This window comes from Panulirus ornatus, chromosome 72 (genome assembly GCF_036320965.1).
Source record: "Panulirus ornatus isolate Po-2019 chromosome 72, ASM3632096v1, whole genome shotgun sequence".
Lineage (NCBI taxonomy): Eukaryota > Metazoa > Arthropoda > Malacostraca > Decapoda > Palinuridae > Panulirus > Panulirus ornatus.
In genome coordinates, this window is record NC_092295.1 from 14077994 (window position 1) to 14097848 (window position 19855).

General features: G+C 42.7%; 1 protein-coding gene and 1 long non-coding RNA gene across 2 annotated transcripts; one reads left to right on the forward strand and one right to left on the reverse strand.

Moving 5' to 3' along the window:
- Nucleotides 1-5663: 5663 nt before the first annotated feature.
- On the reverse strand, nucleotides 5664-17432 carry LOC139748129 (brachyurin-like). Its single transcript, XM_071660801.1, has 7 exons — nucleotides 17311-17432; nucleotides 17022-17103; nucleotides 16740-16884; nucleotides 12315-12481; nucleotides 8356-8442; nucleotides 7222-7358; nucleotides 5664-6130 (listed from the first exon to the last, which is right to left on the reverse strand). The coding sequence occupies exons 1-7, from the start codon at nucleotides 17356-17358 to the stop codon at nucleotides 5975-5977; spliced, it is 822 nt and encodes a 273-aa protein (XP_071516902.1). The 5' UTR covers nucleotides 17359-17432; the 3' UTR covers nucleotides 5664-5974.
- LOC139748132 (uncharacterized) lies at nucleotides 6137-7240 on the forward strand. The gene is made up of 3 exons (XR_011712539.1): nucleotides 6137-6992; nucleotides 7023-7082; nucleotides 7173-7240. It is a non-coding gene; the product is annotated as an uncharacterized lncRNA (long non-coding RNA).
- Nucleotides 17433-19855: the final 2423 nt, after the last annotated feature.

Genomic DNA, 19855 nt, shown 5'->3' on the forward strand with positions numbered 1-19855 from the left:
TGGCTAGTACTTCTCCTGTGTTGAACACCTTGTGGCTAGTACCTCTCCTGTGTTGAACAGCATCTGGCTAGTACCTCTCCTGTGTTAAACAGCATCTGGCTAGTACTTCTCCTGTGTTGAACACCTTGTGGCTAGTACCTCTCCTGTATTGAACAGCATCTGGCTAGTACCTCTCCTGTATTGAACAGCATCTGGCTAGTACTTCTCCTGTGTTGAACACCTTGTGGCTAGTACCTCTCCTGTGTTGAACAACATCTGGCTAGTACCTCTCCTGTGTTGAACACCATGTGGCTAGTACCTCTCCTGTGTTGAACACCATCTGGCTAGTACCTCTTCTGTGTTGAACACCATCTGGCTAGTACCTCTCCTGTGTTGAGTAGCATCTGGCTAGTACCTCTCCTGTGTTGAACAGCATCTGGCTAGTATATTTATATTTATTTATTATACTTTGTCGCTGTCTCCCGCGTTTGCGAGGTAGCGCAAGGAAACAGACGAAAGAAATGGCCCCCCCCCCCATACACATGTATATACATACGTCCACACACGCAAATATACATACCTACCCAGCTTTCCATGGTTTACCCCAGACGCTTCACATGCCCTGCTTCAATCCACTGACAGCACGTCAACCCCGGTATACCACATCGCTCCAATTCACTCTATTCCTTGCCCTCCTTTCACCCTCCTGCATGTTCAGGCCCCGATCACACAAAATCTTTTTCACTCCATCTTTCCACCTCCAATTTGGTCTCCCTCTTCTCCTTGTTCCCTCCACCTCCGACACATATATCCTCTTGGTCAATCTTTCCTCACTCATCCTCTCCATGTGCCCAAACCACTTCAAAACACCCTCTTCTGCTCTCTCAACCACGCTCTTTTTATTTCCACACATCTCTCTTACCCTTACGTTACTCACTCGATCAAACCACCTCACACCACACATTGTCCTCAAACATCTCATTTCCAGCACATCCATCCTCCTGCGCACAACTCTATCCATAGCCCACGCCTCGCAACCATACAACATTGTTGGAACCACTATTCCTTCAAACATACCCATTTTTGCTTTCCGAGATAATGTTCTCGACTTCCACACATTCTTCAAGGCCCCCAGAATTTTCGCCCCCTCCCCCACCCTATGATCCACTTCCGCTTCCATGGTTCTATCCGCTGCCAGATCCACTCCCAGATATCTAAAACACTTCACTTCCTCCAGTTTTTCTCCATTCAAACTCACCTCCCAATTGACTTGACCCTCAACCCTACTGTACCTAATAACCTTGCTCTTATTCACATTTACTCTTAACTTTCTTCTTCCACACACTTTTCCAAACTCAGTCACCAGCTTCTGCAGTTTCTCATGAATCAGCCACCAGCGCTGTATCATCAGCGAACAACAACTGACTCACTTCCCAAGCTCTCTCATCCCCAACAGACTTCATACTTGCCCCTCTTTCCAAAACTCTTGCATTTACCTCCCTAACAACCCCATCCATAAACAAATTAAACAACCATGGAGACATCACACACCCCTGCCGCAAACCTACATTCACTGAGAACCAATCACTTTCCTCTCTTCCTACACGTACACATGCCTTACATCCTCGATAAAAACTTTTCACTGCTTCTAACAACTTGCCTCCCACACCATATATTCTTAATACCTTCCACAGAGCATCTCTATCAACTTTATCATATGCCTTCACCAGATCCATAAATGCTACATACAAATCCATTTGCTTTTCTAAGTATTTCTCACATACATTCTTCAAAGGAAACACCTGATCCACACATCCTCTACCACTTCTGAAACCACACTGCTCTTCCCCAATTTGATGCTCTGTACATGCCTTCACCCTCTCAATCAATACCCTCCCATATAATTTACCAGGAATACTCAACAAACTTATACCTCTGTAATTTGAGCACTCACTCTTATCCCCTTTGCCTTTGTACAATGGCACTATGCACGCATTCCGCCAATCCTCAGGCACCTCACCATGAGTCATACATACATTAAATAACCTTCCCAACCAGTCAACAATACAGTCACCCCCTTTTTTAATAAATTCCACTGCAATACCATCCAAACCTGCTGCCTTGCCGGCTTTCATCTTCCAGAAAGCTTTCACTACCTCTTCTCTGTTTACCAAATCATTTTCCCTAACCCTCTCACTTTGCACACCACCTCGACCAAAACACCCTATATCTGCCACTCTATCATCAAACACATTCAACAAACCTTCAAAATACTCACTCCATCTCCTTCTCACATCACCACTACTTGTTATCACCTCCCCACTTGCGCCCTTCACCGAAGTTCCCATTTGCTCCCTTGTCTTACGCACTTTATTTACCTCCTTCCAGAACATCTTTTTATTCTCCCTAAAATTTAATGATACTCTCTCACCCCAACTCTCATTTGCCCTTTTTTTCACCTCTTGCACCTTTCTCTTGACCTCCTGTCTCTTTCTTTTATACATCTCCCACTCAATTGCATTTTTTCCCTGCAAAAATCGTCCAAATGCCTCTCTCTTCTCTTTCACTAATACTCTTACTTCTTCATCCCACCACTCACTACCCTTTCTAATCAACCCACCTCCCACTCTTCTCATGCCACAAGCATCTTTTGCGCAATCCATCACTGATTCCCTAAATACATCCCATTCCTCCCCCACTCCCCTTACTTCCATTGTTCTCACCTTTTTCCATTCTGTACTCAGTCTCTCCTGGTACTTCCTCACACAGGTCTCCTTCTCAAGCTCACTTACTCTCACCACCCTCTTCACCCCAACATTCACTCTTCTTTTCTGAAAACCCATACAAATCTTCACCTTAGCCTCCACAAGATAATGATCAGACATCCCTCCAGTTGCACCTCTCAGCACGTTAACATCCAAAAGTCTCTCTTTCGCACGCCTGTCAATTAACACGTAATCCAATAACGCTCTCTGGCCATCTCTCCTACTTACATAAGTATACTTATGTATATCTCGCTTTTTAAACCAGGTATTCCCAATCATCAGTCCTTTTTCAGCACATAAATCTACAAGCTCTTCACCATTTCCATTTACAACACTGAACACCCCATGTATACCAATTATTCCCTCAACTGCCACATTACTCACCTTTGCATTCAAATCACCCATCACTATAACCCGGTCTTGTGCATCAAAACCACTAAGACACTCATTCAGCTGCTCCCAAAACACTTGCCTCTCTTGATCTTTCTTCTCATGCCCAGGTGCATATGCACCAATAATCACCCATCTCTCTCCATCAACTTTCAGTTTTACCCATATTAATCGAGAATTTACTTTCTGGCTAGTACCTCTCCTGTGTTGAACACCATCTGGCTAGTACCTCTCCTGTGTTGAACACCATCTGGCTAGTACCTCTCCTGTGTTGACCACCATCTGGCTAGTACCTCTCCTGTGTTGAACACCATCTGGCTAGTACCTCTCCTGTGTTGAACACCATCTGGCTAGTACCTCTCCTGTGTTGAACACCATCTGGCTAGTACCTCTCCTGTGTTGAACACCATCTGGCTAGTACCTCTCCTGTGTTGAACACCATCTGGCTAGTACCTCTCCTGTGTTGAACACCATCTGGCTAGTACCTCTCCTGTGTTGAACACCATGTGGCTAGTACCTCTCCTAATATCTTACTTCTCTCTGAGACACAGTTGTATAATGATGTTCTCACTTGTCTTTTTTTCATACCTAACTATGACCTCCACTCACTATAACCTCCACTCACTATAACCTCCACTCACTATAACCTCCACTCACTATAACCTCCACTCACTATAACCTCCACTCACTATAACCTCCACTCACTATAACCTCCACTCACTATAACCTCCACTCACTATAACTTCCACTCACTATAGCCTCCACTCACTATAACCTCCACTCACTATAACCTCCACTCACTATAACCTCCACTCACTATAACCTCCACTCACTATAACCTCCACTCACTATAGCCTCCACTCACTATAGCCTCCACTCACTATAACCTCCACTCACTATAGCCTCCACTCACTATAACCTCCACTCACTATAGCCTCTACTCACTATAACCCCCACTCTCTATAACCTCCACTCACTATAACCTCCACTCACTATAACCTCCACTCACTATAACCTCCACTCACTATAACCTCCACTCACTATAACCTCCACTCACTATAACCTCCACTTACTATAACTTCCACTCACAAATCCGCTTCAAAGTTGGTGTTTGTGCTGTTTCATGCTTACAGAACCTTGAGTTATGTTATGTTATGTGGCTCAAGGTCTGTCTCCCACCTACCACACTTTTCCTCAGTTTCGCCTACTGCTCTCCTATGTCTACACATTTTATATCTTCCTTGGACTATCTAAACTCCCGCCATAAGACTGTGACATCCTCTCATCCACAAGGGTGAGCCATATGGAGAGCTGTCTCTTTCCTTACAACTCGAAGCTTTGGAACTCTCGTCTCTCACATCTTTCCCAGTAACTATGACTTGGCACAGAGCAAACAAAAAAAAAGGCTTTCACAAAAATTCACAAATACTTTCCTTGTATCTTCATTTTCTTTTTCATTAACCTACCCTTAGTTTGATAAAGACACGACCTTGTTGACGACTTTTTCCCGTGGCTGGAGCCTCAAACACAGAAAAAATACATCTTCAGCAATGATAACAGTATCAGGGGAAGTCTTATCAAGAATTTCTTAACTGATCAAAAGGGTTGTGAGTAAAATATTCCCTGAAGAGTGTGTGATCAATATGCATCGGTCAAGCTGGTAAGGTTCTTAGGGTAAAACAACATGATAACAGTCATTGGAATGGTCAAGAATCTATTGCAATATATATATATATATATATATATATATATATATATATATATATATATATATATATATATAGGAACAAAGTGCATATGAACGCGCACTTTCATAGGGCATGCAAGTCTCCAACAGCCAGAATCGAACCCGGGACCCCTGCGTGGCAGGCGGGAGCGCTATTGCTAGGCTATGATCGCCCCTGATAGGGAAATGACTATTCGAATACTGTGTACTCGAATACCCATCGTCTCACACTGGTGAGCAACGGGGTTGTGTGAGTCTGTTGGGAAATGACCGGTGTAGACCCCGTTGCTCACCAACGTGAGACGAAGGGTATTCGAGTTCAAAGTATTTGAATCGTCCTTTCCCTATCAACACCATCAAACGCCTTCTCCATGCGTCGTCCACCAGTCCATAGGCCACATTGGTCCTTCCCACTCTGATGCTCTCGCATGCCATCACACTTTCAGTCTCCACTTTTCACTACAACTTATCATGTATACTGAACAGATTTATGCCACTGTAACCCGTACATTCGTCTTTGTTCATCTTGCCTTTGCAAGTATTCTGCCAATCCTTATGCACATTAGCCCTATATTAGACCTATACACACAAACTGAAAATCCTAACTAATTAACAATGATGTCTCTCCCTTTATTGAGAAATGAAATCCCATTCACTCAAGCCTCTTTGCCACACTATCTTATCCAAATAGAAAAACAATAAGTTACCTAAGTAGGTGCTTTCTTTCATATCTCAAATTAGTAAAGAATATTGAATAAAGAGTGAATTCATATAAGTAAATGAGTTAGGTTAATAAAGATAACTGTTGCTAGACACTTTATTGTACATCTTTACACCCAAACGCATGACATGATCCTGGAGGTACAGGAGTGTGAGCCAGTACACCCAGACGCATGTCATGATCCTGGAGGTACAGCAGTGTGAGCCAGTACACCCAGACGCATGACATGATCCTGGAGGTACAGCAGTGTGAGCCAGTACACCCAGACGCATGACATGATCCTGGAGGTACAGGAGTGTGAGCCAGTACACCCAGACGCATGACATGATCCTGGAGGTACAGGAGTGTGAGCCAGTACACCCAGACGTCTCCCAGGGCTACACCTAGCATCGCTCACGGGGTTACGCCAGTGTACGTCCTGATCCAATCCAGGAAGTAGTATACACGAGTGAAGGCGTCAGGATGTCCAGCCTGACATCCAGCAGCTGACCCGAAGGAGGTGATGCCAAGGGTCACGCCATTGTAGTTCAAGGGGCCGCCAGAATCGCCCTGGAAGGTCGGATGGCTTAGAGAAATGAAACGATTTATTACGTATTCTTCTGTATCATAAATGATGATGACTCAGATCATGCTGTAATCATGCTGTATCTTATGGTTACTCAGGTAATCATGCTGTATCTGATGATTACCCCAGTAATCATGCTGTATTTGATGATTACCCCAGTAATTATGCTGTATCTGATGATTACCTGGGTAGTCATGCTCTACCTTCTGATTACACAGGTAATCATGCTGTATTTGATGACTATCCAGGTAATCATGCTTTATCTGATGATTACCCCAGTAATTATGCTGTATCTGATGATTACCCCAGTAATTATGCTGTATCTGATGATTACCCCAGTAATCATGCTGTGTATGATGATTACCTGGGTAATCATGCTGTACCTTATGCTTACCCAGGTAATCCTCCTGTACCTGACGATTACCTGGGTAATCATGCTGTACTTATGATTACCCAGGTAATCCTCCTGTGTCTGATGATTACCTGGGTAACCATACTGTACCTTATGGTTACCAGGTAATCATACTGTACCTTATGGTTACTCAGGTAATCCTCCTGCATCTAATGATTACCCAGGTAATCATACTGTACCTTATGGTTACCCAGGTAATCATACTGTACCTTATGGTTACCCAGGTAATCATACTGTACCTTATGATTACCCAGGTAATCATACTGTACCTTATGGTTACCCAGGTAATCATACTGTACCTTATGATTACCCAGGTAATCATACTGTACCTTATGATTACCCAGGTAATCATACTGTACCTTATGATTACCCAGGTAATCATACTGTACCTTATGGTTACCCAGGTAATCATACTGTACCTTATGATTACCCAGGTAATCATACTGCATCTAATGATTACCCAGGTAATCATACTGTACCTTATGGTTACCCAGGTAATCATACTGCATCTAATGATTACCCAGGTAATCATACTGTACCTTATGGTTACCTAGGTAATCATACTGTACCTTATGGTTACCCAGGTAATCATACTGTACCTTATGATTACCCAGGTAATCCTCCTGTATCATAGTGACATAAAGCAAGTTATATCCGACTCACATTACACGTTCCTCTGCCGCCAGTGCTGTCAATACAGATGTTGCCATCAGTAATGATGCCAAAGGCAGTGTTGCAATCAGCATTGCTCATGACGTACACATCCACTTGACGTAGGACGTCAGAAGTACCACCAACACCTGTTAAGAGTGAGGAAGAACAGCTAGAGTACAACTGTGGGCTAGGGAGACGCAAAGTAATACTTATGACCCACCCTGTAGAAGACCACTGGGAGCGTGTGTATATCATCATCAGTAAACCCCCACACAGGGACCGTGTGTACATCATCAGTAAACCCCCACACAGGGACCGTGTGTATATCATCATCAGTAAACCCCCACACAGGGACCGTGTGTATATCATCATCAGTAAACCCCCACACAGGGACCGTGTGTATATCATCATCAGTAAACCCCCACACAGGGACCGTGTGTATATCATCATCAGTAAACCCCCACACAGGGACCGTGTGTATATCATCATCAGTAAACCCCCACACAGGGACCGTGTGTACATCATCAGTAAACCCCCACACAGGGACCGTGTGTATATCATCATCAGTAAACCCCCACACAGGGACCGTGTGTATATCATCATCAGTAAACCCCCACACAGGGACCGTGTGTACATCATCAGTAAACCCCCACACAGGGACCGTGTGTACATCATCATCAGTAAACCCCCACACAGGGACCGTGTGTATATCATCATCAGTAAACCCCCACACAGGGACCGTGTGTATATCATCATCAGTAAACCCCCACACAGGGACCGTGTGTATATCATCATCAGTAAACCCCCACACAGGGACCGTGTGTACATCATCAGTAAACCCCCACACAGGGACCGTGTGTATATCATCATCAGTAAACCCCCACACAGGGACCGTGTGTATATCATCATCAGTAAACCCCCACACAGGGACCGTGTGTATATCATCATCAGTAAACCCCCACACAGGGACCGTGTGTATATCATCATCAGTAAACCCCCACACAGGGACCGTGTGTATATCATCATCAGTAAACCCCCACACAGGGACCGTGTGTATATCATCATCAGTAAACCCCCACACAGGGACCGTGTGTATATCATCATCAGTAAACCCCCACACAGGTCGTCGGATGTCGTACTTACTGTCAGACGTACGACCCCAGCCGGTGGGGGTCACTATGGTGTTGACGGAGACGTTGTAGGAAGGCAGCTGGACCGGCCACACGTAGGCTGTCGTAATGATACATAAGAACACATGACGTGGTAGCTCGTGTCATGATACACATCATGTGGTATTATCAACTTCATTATGAAGTAGCATCAACTTCATCATGAAGTATTATCAACTTCATTATGAAGTATTATCAACTTCATCATGAAGTATTATCAACTTCATTATGAAGTAGCATCAACTTCATTATGTAGTATTATCAACTTCATTATGAAGTAGCATCAACTTCATCATGAAGTATTATCAACTTCATTATGAAGTATTATCAACTTCATCATGAAGTATTATCAACTTCATTATGAAGTAGCATCAACTTCATTATGTAGTATTATCAACTTCATTATGAAGTATTATCAACTTCATTATGAAGTATTATCAACTTCATTATGAAGTAGCATGAACTTCATTATGTAGTATTATCAACTTCATTATGAAGTAGCATCAACTTCATTATGTAGTATTATCAACTTCATTATGAAGTAGCATCAACTTCATTATGTAGTATTATCAACTTCATTATAAAGTAGCATCAACTTCATTATGTAGTATTATCAACTTCATTATGAAGTAGCATCAACTTCATTATGAAGTATTATCAACTTCATTATGTAGTATTATCAACTTCATTATGAAGTAGCATCAACTTCATTATGAAGTATTATCAACTTCATCATGAAGTATTATCAACTTCATTATGAAGTATTATCAACTTCATTATGAAGTAGCATCAACTTCATTATGTAGTATTATCAACTTCATTATGAAGTAGCATCAACTTCATTATGAAGTAGCATCAACTTCATTATGTAGTATTATCAACTTCATTATGAAGTAGCATCAACTTCATTATGAAGTAGCATCAACTTCATTATGTAGTATTATCAACTTCATTGTTTAGTATCATAAACATCATTATATATAGTATTATAAACATCATTATGTAGTATTATATATAGTATTATAAACATCATTATGTAGTATTATATATAGTATTATAAACATCATTATGTAGTATTATATGTAGTATTATAAACATCATTATGTAGTATTATACGTAGTATTATGTAGTATAATGAACATGAGTTGACTAAAGTGTGGGTAACACATCATCTACACGACTGAAGTGTTCAACACATAACTCCGGGAGATTATTCTGGTGGAGATGGGAGATTGTTCTGCTGGAGATGGGAGATTATTCTGATGGAGATGGGAGATTGTTCTGGTGGAGATGGGAGATTGTTCTGGTGGAGATGGGAGATTGTTCTGGTGGAGATGGGAGATTATTCTGGTGGAGATGGGAGATTATTCTGGTGGAGATGGGAGATTATTCTGGTGGAGATGGGAGATTATTCTGGTGGAGATGGGAGATTGTTCTGATGGAGATGGGAGATTGTTCTGATGGAGATGGGAGATTATTCTGGTGGAGATGGGAGATTATTCTGGTGGAGATGGGAGATTATTCTGGTGGAGATGGGAGATTGTTCTGCTGGAGATGGGAGATTGTTCTGGTGGAGATGGGAGATTGTTCTGCTGGAGATGGGAGATTATTCTGATGGAGATGGGAGATTATTCTGGTGGAGATGGGAGATTGTTCTGATGGAGATGGGAGATTGTTCTGATGGAGATGGGAGATTATTCTGGTGGAGATGGGATATTATTCTGGTGGAGATGGGAGATTGTTCTGGTGGAGATGGGAGATTATTCTGGTGGAGATGGGAGATTGTTCTGGTGGAGATGGGAGATTGTTCTGCTGGAGATGGGAGATTATTCTGGTGGAGATGGGAGATTGTTCTGATGGAGATGGGAGATTATTCTGGTGGAGATGGGAGATTGTTCTGGTGGAGATGGGAGATTATTCTGGTGGAGATGGGAGATTGTTCTGATGGAGATGGGAGATTATTCTGGTGGAGATGGGAGATTGTTCTGGTGGAGATGGGAGATTATTCTGGTGGAGATGGGAGATTGTTCTGGTGGAGATGGGAGATTATTCTGGTGGAGATGGGAGATTGTTCTGATGGAGATGGGAGATTATTCTGGTGGAGATGGGAGATTGTTCTGGTGGAGATGGGAGATTATTCTGATGGAGATGGGAGATTATTCTGGTGGAGATGGGATATTATTCTGGTGGAGATGGGAGATTGTTCTGGTGGAGATGGGAGATTATTCTGGTGGAGATGGGAGATTGTTCTGGTGGAGATGGGAGATTGTTCTGCTGGAGATGGGAGATTATTCTGGTGGAGATGGGAGATTGTTCTGATGGAGATGGGAGATTGTTCTGATGGAGATGGGAGATTATTCTGGTGGAGATGGGAGATTGTTCTGCTGGAGATGGGAGATTGTTCTGATGGAGATGGGAGATTATTCTGGTGGAGATGGGAGATTGTTCTGATGGAGATGGGAGATTATTCTGGTGGAGATGGGAGATTGTTCTGATGGAGATGGGAGATTATTCTGGTGGAGATGGGATATTATTCTGGTGGAGATGGGATATTATTCTGGTGGAGATGGGAGATTGTTCTGATGGAGATGGGAGATTGTTCTGATGGAGATGGGAGATTATTCTGGTGGAGATGGGTGATTATTCTGGTGGAGATGGCCTACATTTGTGCAAGACTAGTAATGCAATTCTTGGTAGATATCTACAAGAGCGGTTCATGAAGGTGTGTACCAGGAGCGGAGTGAGAACACGTCATAAGCTTTCACCCAGGTCAAGTGTGACCACATCTGCTGGGCCCAGGTGACCCCAGCAAGGTAGTCTGTCCTTACAAAATTGGCAACACTGTGATCTCGACTCCCCAAGCGAAACGTTTCGACACAAAACTTGAAGTATCAACCTACAATGTACTGGTATGTTTCTATCACAGAAACCTGATACTGCATCAGTCAGAGATGTGGATGAATTCAGCAAGAATGAAGACAGACGAACCAAACCTAGTGATGCCGATGTTGTGTTACGCTAACGAGACAGATGACAAGTAAACACCATTAGAAAATTGGATGCTGAGACATACGAGTCACTGTGTACTGAACTGACGAATATATAGTACAAGATTATCTTTACACGAAGTGCAGAAAAGGAGAGATTTGTATGAGGAAATTAAGTCGTTGGTAAATGATAAGGCATCACTGACTGTAGGAGACTTTAACAACCCCATCATAACTAGGACCTAATGACAGGTGACCACGAAGATAACAGATTAAACTCTGGGAAACAGAAACCCTGAGAATGTCTTAAATCACCACACACGCACCTAAATAATGTCTCAATACCAGAACAAATAATGTTCACATTGGAATCCATATAAATGATTCTACCTTAATGCCTGTGAGTTCATTTGCGGCGTCCTCAGGCCCGCCAGGGTGTGGGCGGCCTGTCTCCCCCTCTATAGGGCTACAGTAAGAGAGTGTGGCACTAGACATGTTGATGATGGCACATCCAGTGAGAGAGGTTTTCGCCCTCAGAGGGTCAAGTGGTTACGCCTTCTTACCGTTCTCGGAAATCCGGGATCAAAACTAAGTCACGTGTGATAACATTACACATGACAGAAAATGAGTGTGAGCGGATGTGGCGTTTCTCCGTCTGTTTCCTGGCGCTACCTCGCTGATGCAGGGGTTGGCGAAACTGTTTCCTGTGGGGAGGGGATGAGCCGAGAATGGATGAAGGCGAGTGAGCATGAATACGTACATGTGTATGTATATATGTATGCGTATGTCCATGTATACGTATGTATACGTTGATTTTTATATGTATATGTATGCATATGTACATGTATGTGCGTGTACATAAATGAATGAGTCTTTCTTCGAGTGTTTCCTGGTACTACCTCGCTGATACGATCACGTGTGATAAATGTATATATTGTCCTCTTACCGCTAAGGGTGACAGGCTCAGGGAGTTTGATGAGAGCTATATCGTTGGCCAGCCAGTAAGGGTCGTAGTACTGGTGTACGATGAAGTAATATGATGTCATCGTGATCTGTGAGTCCTCAACCAACCGTATGTTGTGAGCTCCCATCACAACCTCTGCTTTCCTCGCGCTGCGGAGAATGTCTGTGGTTACAACTCGGTACATCGCAACATACAACTTGCACCCACACACACACACACACACACACACACACACACACACTTCCCTAACGACACTCCTGCTGCCTGGGTATGAACCATGTCACGAGATGTTTCAGTAATACATCTTCATACTATGCCATACTATACTGAACCAGAAGAAAAAGAAGTAAACAGTTTCATTTTCTTCCCAAAAGAGCATCAGTATGAATGTCTTCACATCCTCAGCGAGACCTACACCATCACATCCAGTCACTGTGCACACAAAACACTGGACTAAAGTCTCTATATGACTGCGCCACATCAATTATGAACAAAGTAAATCTAACTATGATATGTTGCACATATGTCTCAGTACCGTCTTATGTGCACACAACACTAATAAACACCTACATAATCATAATATATATATATATATATATATATATATATATATATATATATATATATATATATATATATATATATATATATATTGCTTTGTCGCTGTCTCCCGCGCCTGCGAGGTAGCGCAAGGAAACAGACGAAAGAAAAGGCCCAACCCACCCCCACACACATGCACACACACACACGTCCACACACGCAAACATACACACCCACACATCGCAACTTACACACATATATACACACACAGACACACACATATACACACATGCACACAATTCACACTGTCTGCCCCTACTCACCCCCATCGCCACTCCGCCACACATGGAATAACATCCCCCTCCCCCCTCATGTGCGCGAGGCAGCGCCAGGAAAAGACAAAGGCCCCATTCGCTCACACTCAGTCTCCAGCTGTCATGCAATAATGCACCGAAACCACAGCTCCCTTTCCACATCCAGGCCCCACACAACTTTCCGTGGTTTACCCCAGACGCTTCACATGCCCTGATTCAATCCATTGACAGCACGTCGACCCGGTAAACCACATCGATCCAATTCACTCTATTCCTTGCCCGCCTTTCACCCTCCTGCATGTTTAGGCCCCGATCACTCAAAATCTTTTTCACTCCATCTTTCCACCTCCAATTTAGTCTCCCACTTCTCGTTCCCTCCACCTCCGACACATATATCCTCTTTGTCAATCTTTCCTCACTCATTCTCTCCATGTGCCTAAACCATTTCAAAACACCCTCTTCTGCTCTCTCAACCACGCTCTTTTTATTTCCACACATCTCTCTTACCCTTACATTACTTACTCGATCAAACCACCTCACACCACATATTGTCCTCAAACATCTCATTTCCAGCACATCCACCCTCGTGCGCACGATTCTATCCATAGCCCACGCCTCGCAACCATACAACATTGTTGGAACCACTATTCCTTCAAACATACCCATTTTTGCTTTCCGAGATAATGTTCTCGACTTCTACACATTCTTCAAGGCTCCCAGGATTTTCGCCCCCTCCCCCACCCTATGATTTACTTCCGCTTCCATGGTTCCATCCTCTGCCAAATCCACTCCCAGATATCTGAAACACTTTACTTCCTCCAGTTTTTCTCCATTCAGACTTACCTCCCAATTGACTTGACCCTCAACACTACTGTACCTAATAACCTTGGTCTTATTCACATTTACTCTTATATATATATATATGTATATATATACATATATATATATATATATATATATATATATATATATATATATATATATATATATATATATATATATATATATATGCTCATCATCCTCGAAGGCTCAGATTGGGGTGTCTAAATGTGTGTGGATATAACCAAGATGAGAAAAAAGGTGAGATAGGTAGTATGTTTGAGGAAAGGAACCTGGATGTTTTGGCTCCGAGTGAAACGAAGCTAAAGGGTAAAGGGGAAGAGTGGTTTGGGAATGTCTTGGGAGTAAAGTCAGGGGTTAGTGAGAGGACAAGAGCAAGGGAAGGAGTAGCACTACTCCTGAATCAGGAGTTGTGGGAGTATGTGATAGAGTGTAAGAAAGTAGATTCTAGATTGATATGGGTAAAACTGAAAGTTCATGGAGAGAGATGGGTGATTATTGGTGCATATGCACCTGGGCATGAGAAGAAAGATCATGAGAAGCAAGTGTTTTGGGAGCAGCTGAATGAGTGTGTTAGTAGTTTTGATGCACAAGACCGGGTTATAGTGATGGGCGATTTGAATGCAAAGTTGAGTAATGTGGCAGTTGAGGGAATGATTGGTATACATGGAGTGTTCAGTGTTGTAAATGTAAATGGTGAAGACCTTGTAGATTTATGTGCTGAAAAAGGACTAGTGATTGGGAATACCTGGTTTAAAAAGCGAGATATACATAAGTATACGTATGTAAGTAGGAGAGATGGCCAGAGAGCGTTATTGGATTACGTGTTAATTGATAGACGCACGAAAGAGAGACTTTTAGATGTTAATGTGCTGAGAGGTGCAACTGGAGGGATGTCTGATCATTATCTTCTGGAGGCGAAGGTGAAGATTTGTGGGAGTTTTCAGAAAAGAAGAGAGAATGTTGGGGTGAAGAGAGTGGTGAGAGTAAGTGAGCTTGGGAAGGAGACTTGTGTGAGGAAGTACCAGGAGAGACTGAGTACAGAATGGAAAAAGGTGAGAACAAAGGAGGTAGGGGGAGTGGGGGAGAAATGGGATGTATTTAGGGAAGCAGTGATGGCTTGCGCATGAGAAGAGTGGGAGGTGGGTTGATTAGAAAAGGTAGTGAGTGGTGGGATGAAGAAGTAAGATTATTAGTGAAAGAGAAGAGAGAGGCATTTGAACGATTTTTGCAGGGTAAAAATGCAAATGAGTGGGAGAGGTATAAAAGAAAGAGACAGGAGGTCAAGAGAAAGGTGCAAGAGGTGAAAAAGAGGGCAAATGAGAGTTGGGGTGAGAGTATCATTAAATTTCATTGAGAATAAAAAGATGTTTTGGAAGGAGGTAAATAAAGTGCGTAAGACAAGGGAGCAAATGGGAACTTCAGTGAGGGGGGCTAATGAGGAGGTGATAACAAGTAGTGGTGATGTGAGAAGGAGATGGAGTGAGTATTTTGAAGGTTTGTTGAATGTGTTTGATGATAGAGTGCCAGATATAGGGTGTTTTGGTCGAGGTGGTGTGCAAAGTGAGAGGGTTAGGGAAAATGATTTGGTAAATAGAGAAGAGGTAGTAAAAGCTTTACGGAAGATGAAAGCCGGCAAAGCAGCAGGTTTGGATGGTATTGCTGTGGAACTTATTAAAAAAGGGGGTGACTGTATTGTTGACTGGTTGGTAAGGTTATTTAATGTACGTATGATTCATGGTGAGGTGCCTGAGAATTGGCGGAATGCGTGCATGGTGCCATTGTACAAAGGCAAAAGGGATAAGAGTGAGTGCTCAAATTACAGAGGTATAAGTTTGTTGAGTATTCCTGGTAAATTATATGGGAGGGTATTGATCGAGACGGTGAAGGCGTGTACATGTTTACCAAATGGCGTCCTAGCTTCGTCTCTTCGATGTATATCAACTGACTGTTATATTCCTCTCTTGTGTCTCCCCTGATGATGTGATTATTACACGAAAGTGCACTTGGAAACTTTTCGTGTTTCATTTTCCCCGTGGTCTCATAGGAATATCTTGATCACGCGCAAAATTGTGATCCTTTGCAATATATATATATATATATATATATATATATATATATATATATATATATATATATATATATATATATATATATATATATATATATATATATAGGTGTATAAGAACCTGGGGAAATTTTGGGACCCTTTAAACTAAATATTTAATTATCTTGTGAGTCCAATGTAAATTTTTTCAGACTGAACAATAATCTCTGAGTCACGTCTAGATTTCCCAGATCATATTAGCTTAACCTTCTGGTGGGAGACCGTCCCTCCCCAGCTTATGATCAGGTCAGAAAGCTGGCAACGTCTCAGCTCCACCACATCTTAGTTACTGGATAAGACATGTGCAGGACCAGAGGTCGAAGGTTTCCCAGCTGGCAGTAAGAAACGTGAATCACAAAATCCTGATCCAGCTAAAAACAGAGGCGCAGGAGGAGTTTGGCTCCAGGAACAGAATTCGAAACTGTCTGGTGTATTGATGCCCAGATAATCTAACAATCTTATCAAGTAGATCAGGTAGACTGGATGAGCAAGGACATCAGTGGTTCTCTACCCTGATTGCTAAGAAGGCATACAGTATTTGCACTGGAGGTAACAGGAATATCTTAAGCCACAGTTTCAGGCAAGATCTCATACCTATATACTTACCCGTACATGCAGTGAGCGGCGGTCAGGACCCACTCAGCGGAGATGAGGGAGCCACCACAGAAGAACCCATCGTCTATGAAGAGCGCCACCTGGTGTGGCCAGGAGTGTGGTATGGCCTCATACCCGCCAACAATGCGAGACTCTTCTGTCATGAAATACAATGACCAACATTAGTTCTAAATCCACACAGATCACTTGTGTTAGATTGCATTTCTAAAAGTGCACTCAGCGAATCACCATTCATTATCATGCATCCAATAAGAGACTCGTATATGACCTCACCCGTCCTGGGGGCTCCTCTTGGTGGGACCAGGGGCTTGGGCGACTTCCAGTGCCATTCTTTGCCCGCAGCGGGGTTACCACTCTGTGGGAGGGAGGCACACTTACTCTGCTACTTATTGCATATTGACTGTCACTTGTGTTATATACTGGTTAATAAGATATTGACTGTCACTTGAGAAGCTCATCTTAAAGGGAAAGTGGAAGACAAAGTTGGCAGGATTGAGAGTGTCAAGTTGTGTTAACATAAAGTTGGACGTGACGAAGGAACTTGTGAACCAGCCAGACTTACGGCGGAGGCGAGAGCGAGGAGGACAAGGAAGGCGACCTGGGTGATCATTGTTGCAGGTGGCGGTGGGTGGTGCAGCAGCTTCGTCTTGCACACCTTATATAACCCGACCCACTCCACCAAGTGGGCTGATTGAAGGACATAACTACGTCATACGGAGGGTCTCACCTGCCATGGGAACACCTGGTAGTTCACACAGTCATGGCTGATGATAAACATTGCTTGAATCCTGACTTACGTCTTGGCTTTCCCTGGGACAGTCCGTCAGGATATCCATCCATAGCAAAGGAAACTCTCCTGTTGTTTACGTCAGTGCTTGATAAACAAGACTGGTAGATCATTCATTGCTTCAAAACTTAAGCCAGATAATCAATGTACATGTTGACTCACTGAACGTTTAGTTAACCAGTAAACATTAATGAAAGCAGAGAAGAACAAAACAATAGAATAACAGCAGAATCTTTCATGTCTAAACAGCTTTCGTAAACACACTTGCTTGTAGACATCTTTAAGTAACTCTCTGCACTAACTGTTAAATCGTTGGTTGTGGAGATTTCTCCCTCGATTTCATTAAGTGGTCACAATACCTATTCAATTTCATCTTCCACAAACCAACCATATCTAAACTACCATCCCACAAACCACAGATGACAGCGTCATCTGTTAATCATTATTACTGGTAAGGAACGAACCGCTACACTCGTCTGGGAACCATAGGCAGGAACGAACCGCTACACTCGTCTGGAGAACCATTGGCAGAATATAAACTCTTGGTAATATCAGAAAGTTTACATTTTCTGATGCAGTTTGTGGAATGGGTCGCTGTTGTGACCGTCACTTGCCAGTTGTTTACATCTTCAGGCAGATAGTGAGAAGATATCACAAATTATCGTCGTCGCTACACACCAAGGCTGCAACACAGAGTCCTGCCGACACACAGAGGGAGCCTTCGTGGTTACATAGACACAAGGAAAACCTTTATCTTGACTTGTCTGTGGGAGAGGACACACAACACGACAGGGAAACTTTGTATCTATAGATAAAACGACCGATGGAGCCTTGAAGAATGTGTGGAAGTCGAGAACATTATCTCGGAAAGCAAAAATGGGTATGTTTGAAGGAATAGTGGTTCCAACAATGTTGTATGGTTGCGAGACGTGGGCTATGGATAGAGTTGTGCGCAGGATGATGGATGTGCTGGAAATGAGATGTTTGAGGACAATATGTGGTGTGAGGTGGTTTGATCGAGTAAGTAACGTAAGGGTAAGAGAGATGTGTGGAAATAAAAAGAGCGTGGTTGAGAGAGCAGAAGAGGGTGTTTTGAAATGGTTCGGGCACATGGAGAGAATGAGTGAGGAAAGATTGACCAAGAGGATATATGTGTCGGAGGTGGAGGGAACGAGGAGAAGAGGGAGACCAAATTGTAGGTGGAAAGATGGAGTGAAAAAGATTTTGTGTGATCGGGGCCTGAACATGCAGGAGGGTGAAAGGAGGGCAAGGAATAGAGTGAATTGGAGCGATGTGGTATACCGGGGTTGACGTGCTGTCAGTGGATTGAATCAAGGCATGTGAAGCGTCTGGGGTAAACCATGGAAAGCTGTGTAGGTATGTATATTTGCGTGTGTGGACGTATGTATATACATGTGTATGGGGGTGGGTTGGGCCATTTCTTTCGTCTGTTTCCTTGCGCTACCTCGCAAACGCGGGAGACAGCGACAAAGCAAAAAAAAAAAAAAAAAAAGAATAGTACTTACTGTAACACCTGGTCTACCCTGGTCTACCCTGGTCTACCCTGGTCTACCCTGGGGGGTCAGGGACTGAGGCCACCAGTCCTCCACACTGACCCTCAGCAGAGGTGCATGTGGCCACGGACAAAAAAGGCGTGCCAACACTGGTACTCACCACGTGATGTTAGTCTGTACAGATGAATGAAGGTAAGATGAATGAAGGTAAGATGAATGAAGGTAAGATGAATGAAGGTAAGGTGAATGAAATGTAAGATGAATGATACTAAGTTGAATGAAGGTAAGATGTATGAATGTCAAGTGAATGAAGGTAAGATGAGTGAAGGTAAGATGAATGAAGGTAGAACGAATGAAGATAAGATGAATAAAGGTAAGATGAATGAAGGTAAAATGAATGAAGGTAAAATGAATGAAGGTAAAATGAATGAAATGCAAGATGAGTGAAGGTAAGATGAATGAAGGTAAAATGAATGAAATGTAAGATGAATGAAGGTAAGATGAATGAAGGTAAAATGAATGAAGGTAGAATTAATGAAATGTCAGATGAATGAAGGTAAGATGAATAAAGGTAAGATGAATGAAGGTAAAATGAATGAAGGTAAAATGAATGAAGGTGAAATGAATGAAATGCAAGATGAGTGAAGATAAGATGAATGAAGGTAAAATGAATGAAATGTAAGATGAATGAAGGTAAGATGAATGAAGGTAAAATGAATGAAGGTAGAATTAATGAAATGTAAGATGAATGAAGGTAAGATGAATGAAGGTAAAATGAATGAAATGTAAGATGAATGAAGGTAAGA

What these genes read in the sequence shown, in the direction of transcription:
- LOC139748129 (XM_071660801.1), bottom strand. Translation starts at nt 17,358, where the DNA reads ATGATCACCCAGGTCGCCTTCCTTGTCCTCCTCGCTCTCGCCTCCGCC. An exon ending in TCCTCGCTCTCGCCTCCGCC is followed by an intron (nt 17,104 to 17,310) that starts GTAAGTCTGGCT and finishes TCCCTCCCACAG; the next exon opens with AGTGGTAACCCCGCTGCGGG. An exon ending in GCGGCAGAGGAACGTGTAAT is followed by an intron (nt 6,131 to 7,221) that starts GTGAGTCGGATA and finishes CCGACCTTCCAG; the next exon opens with GGCGATTCTGGCGGCCCCTT.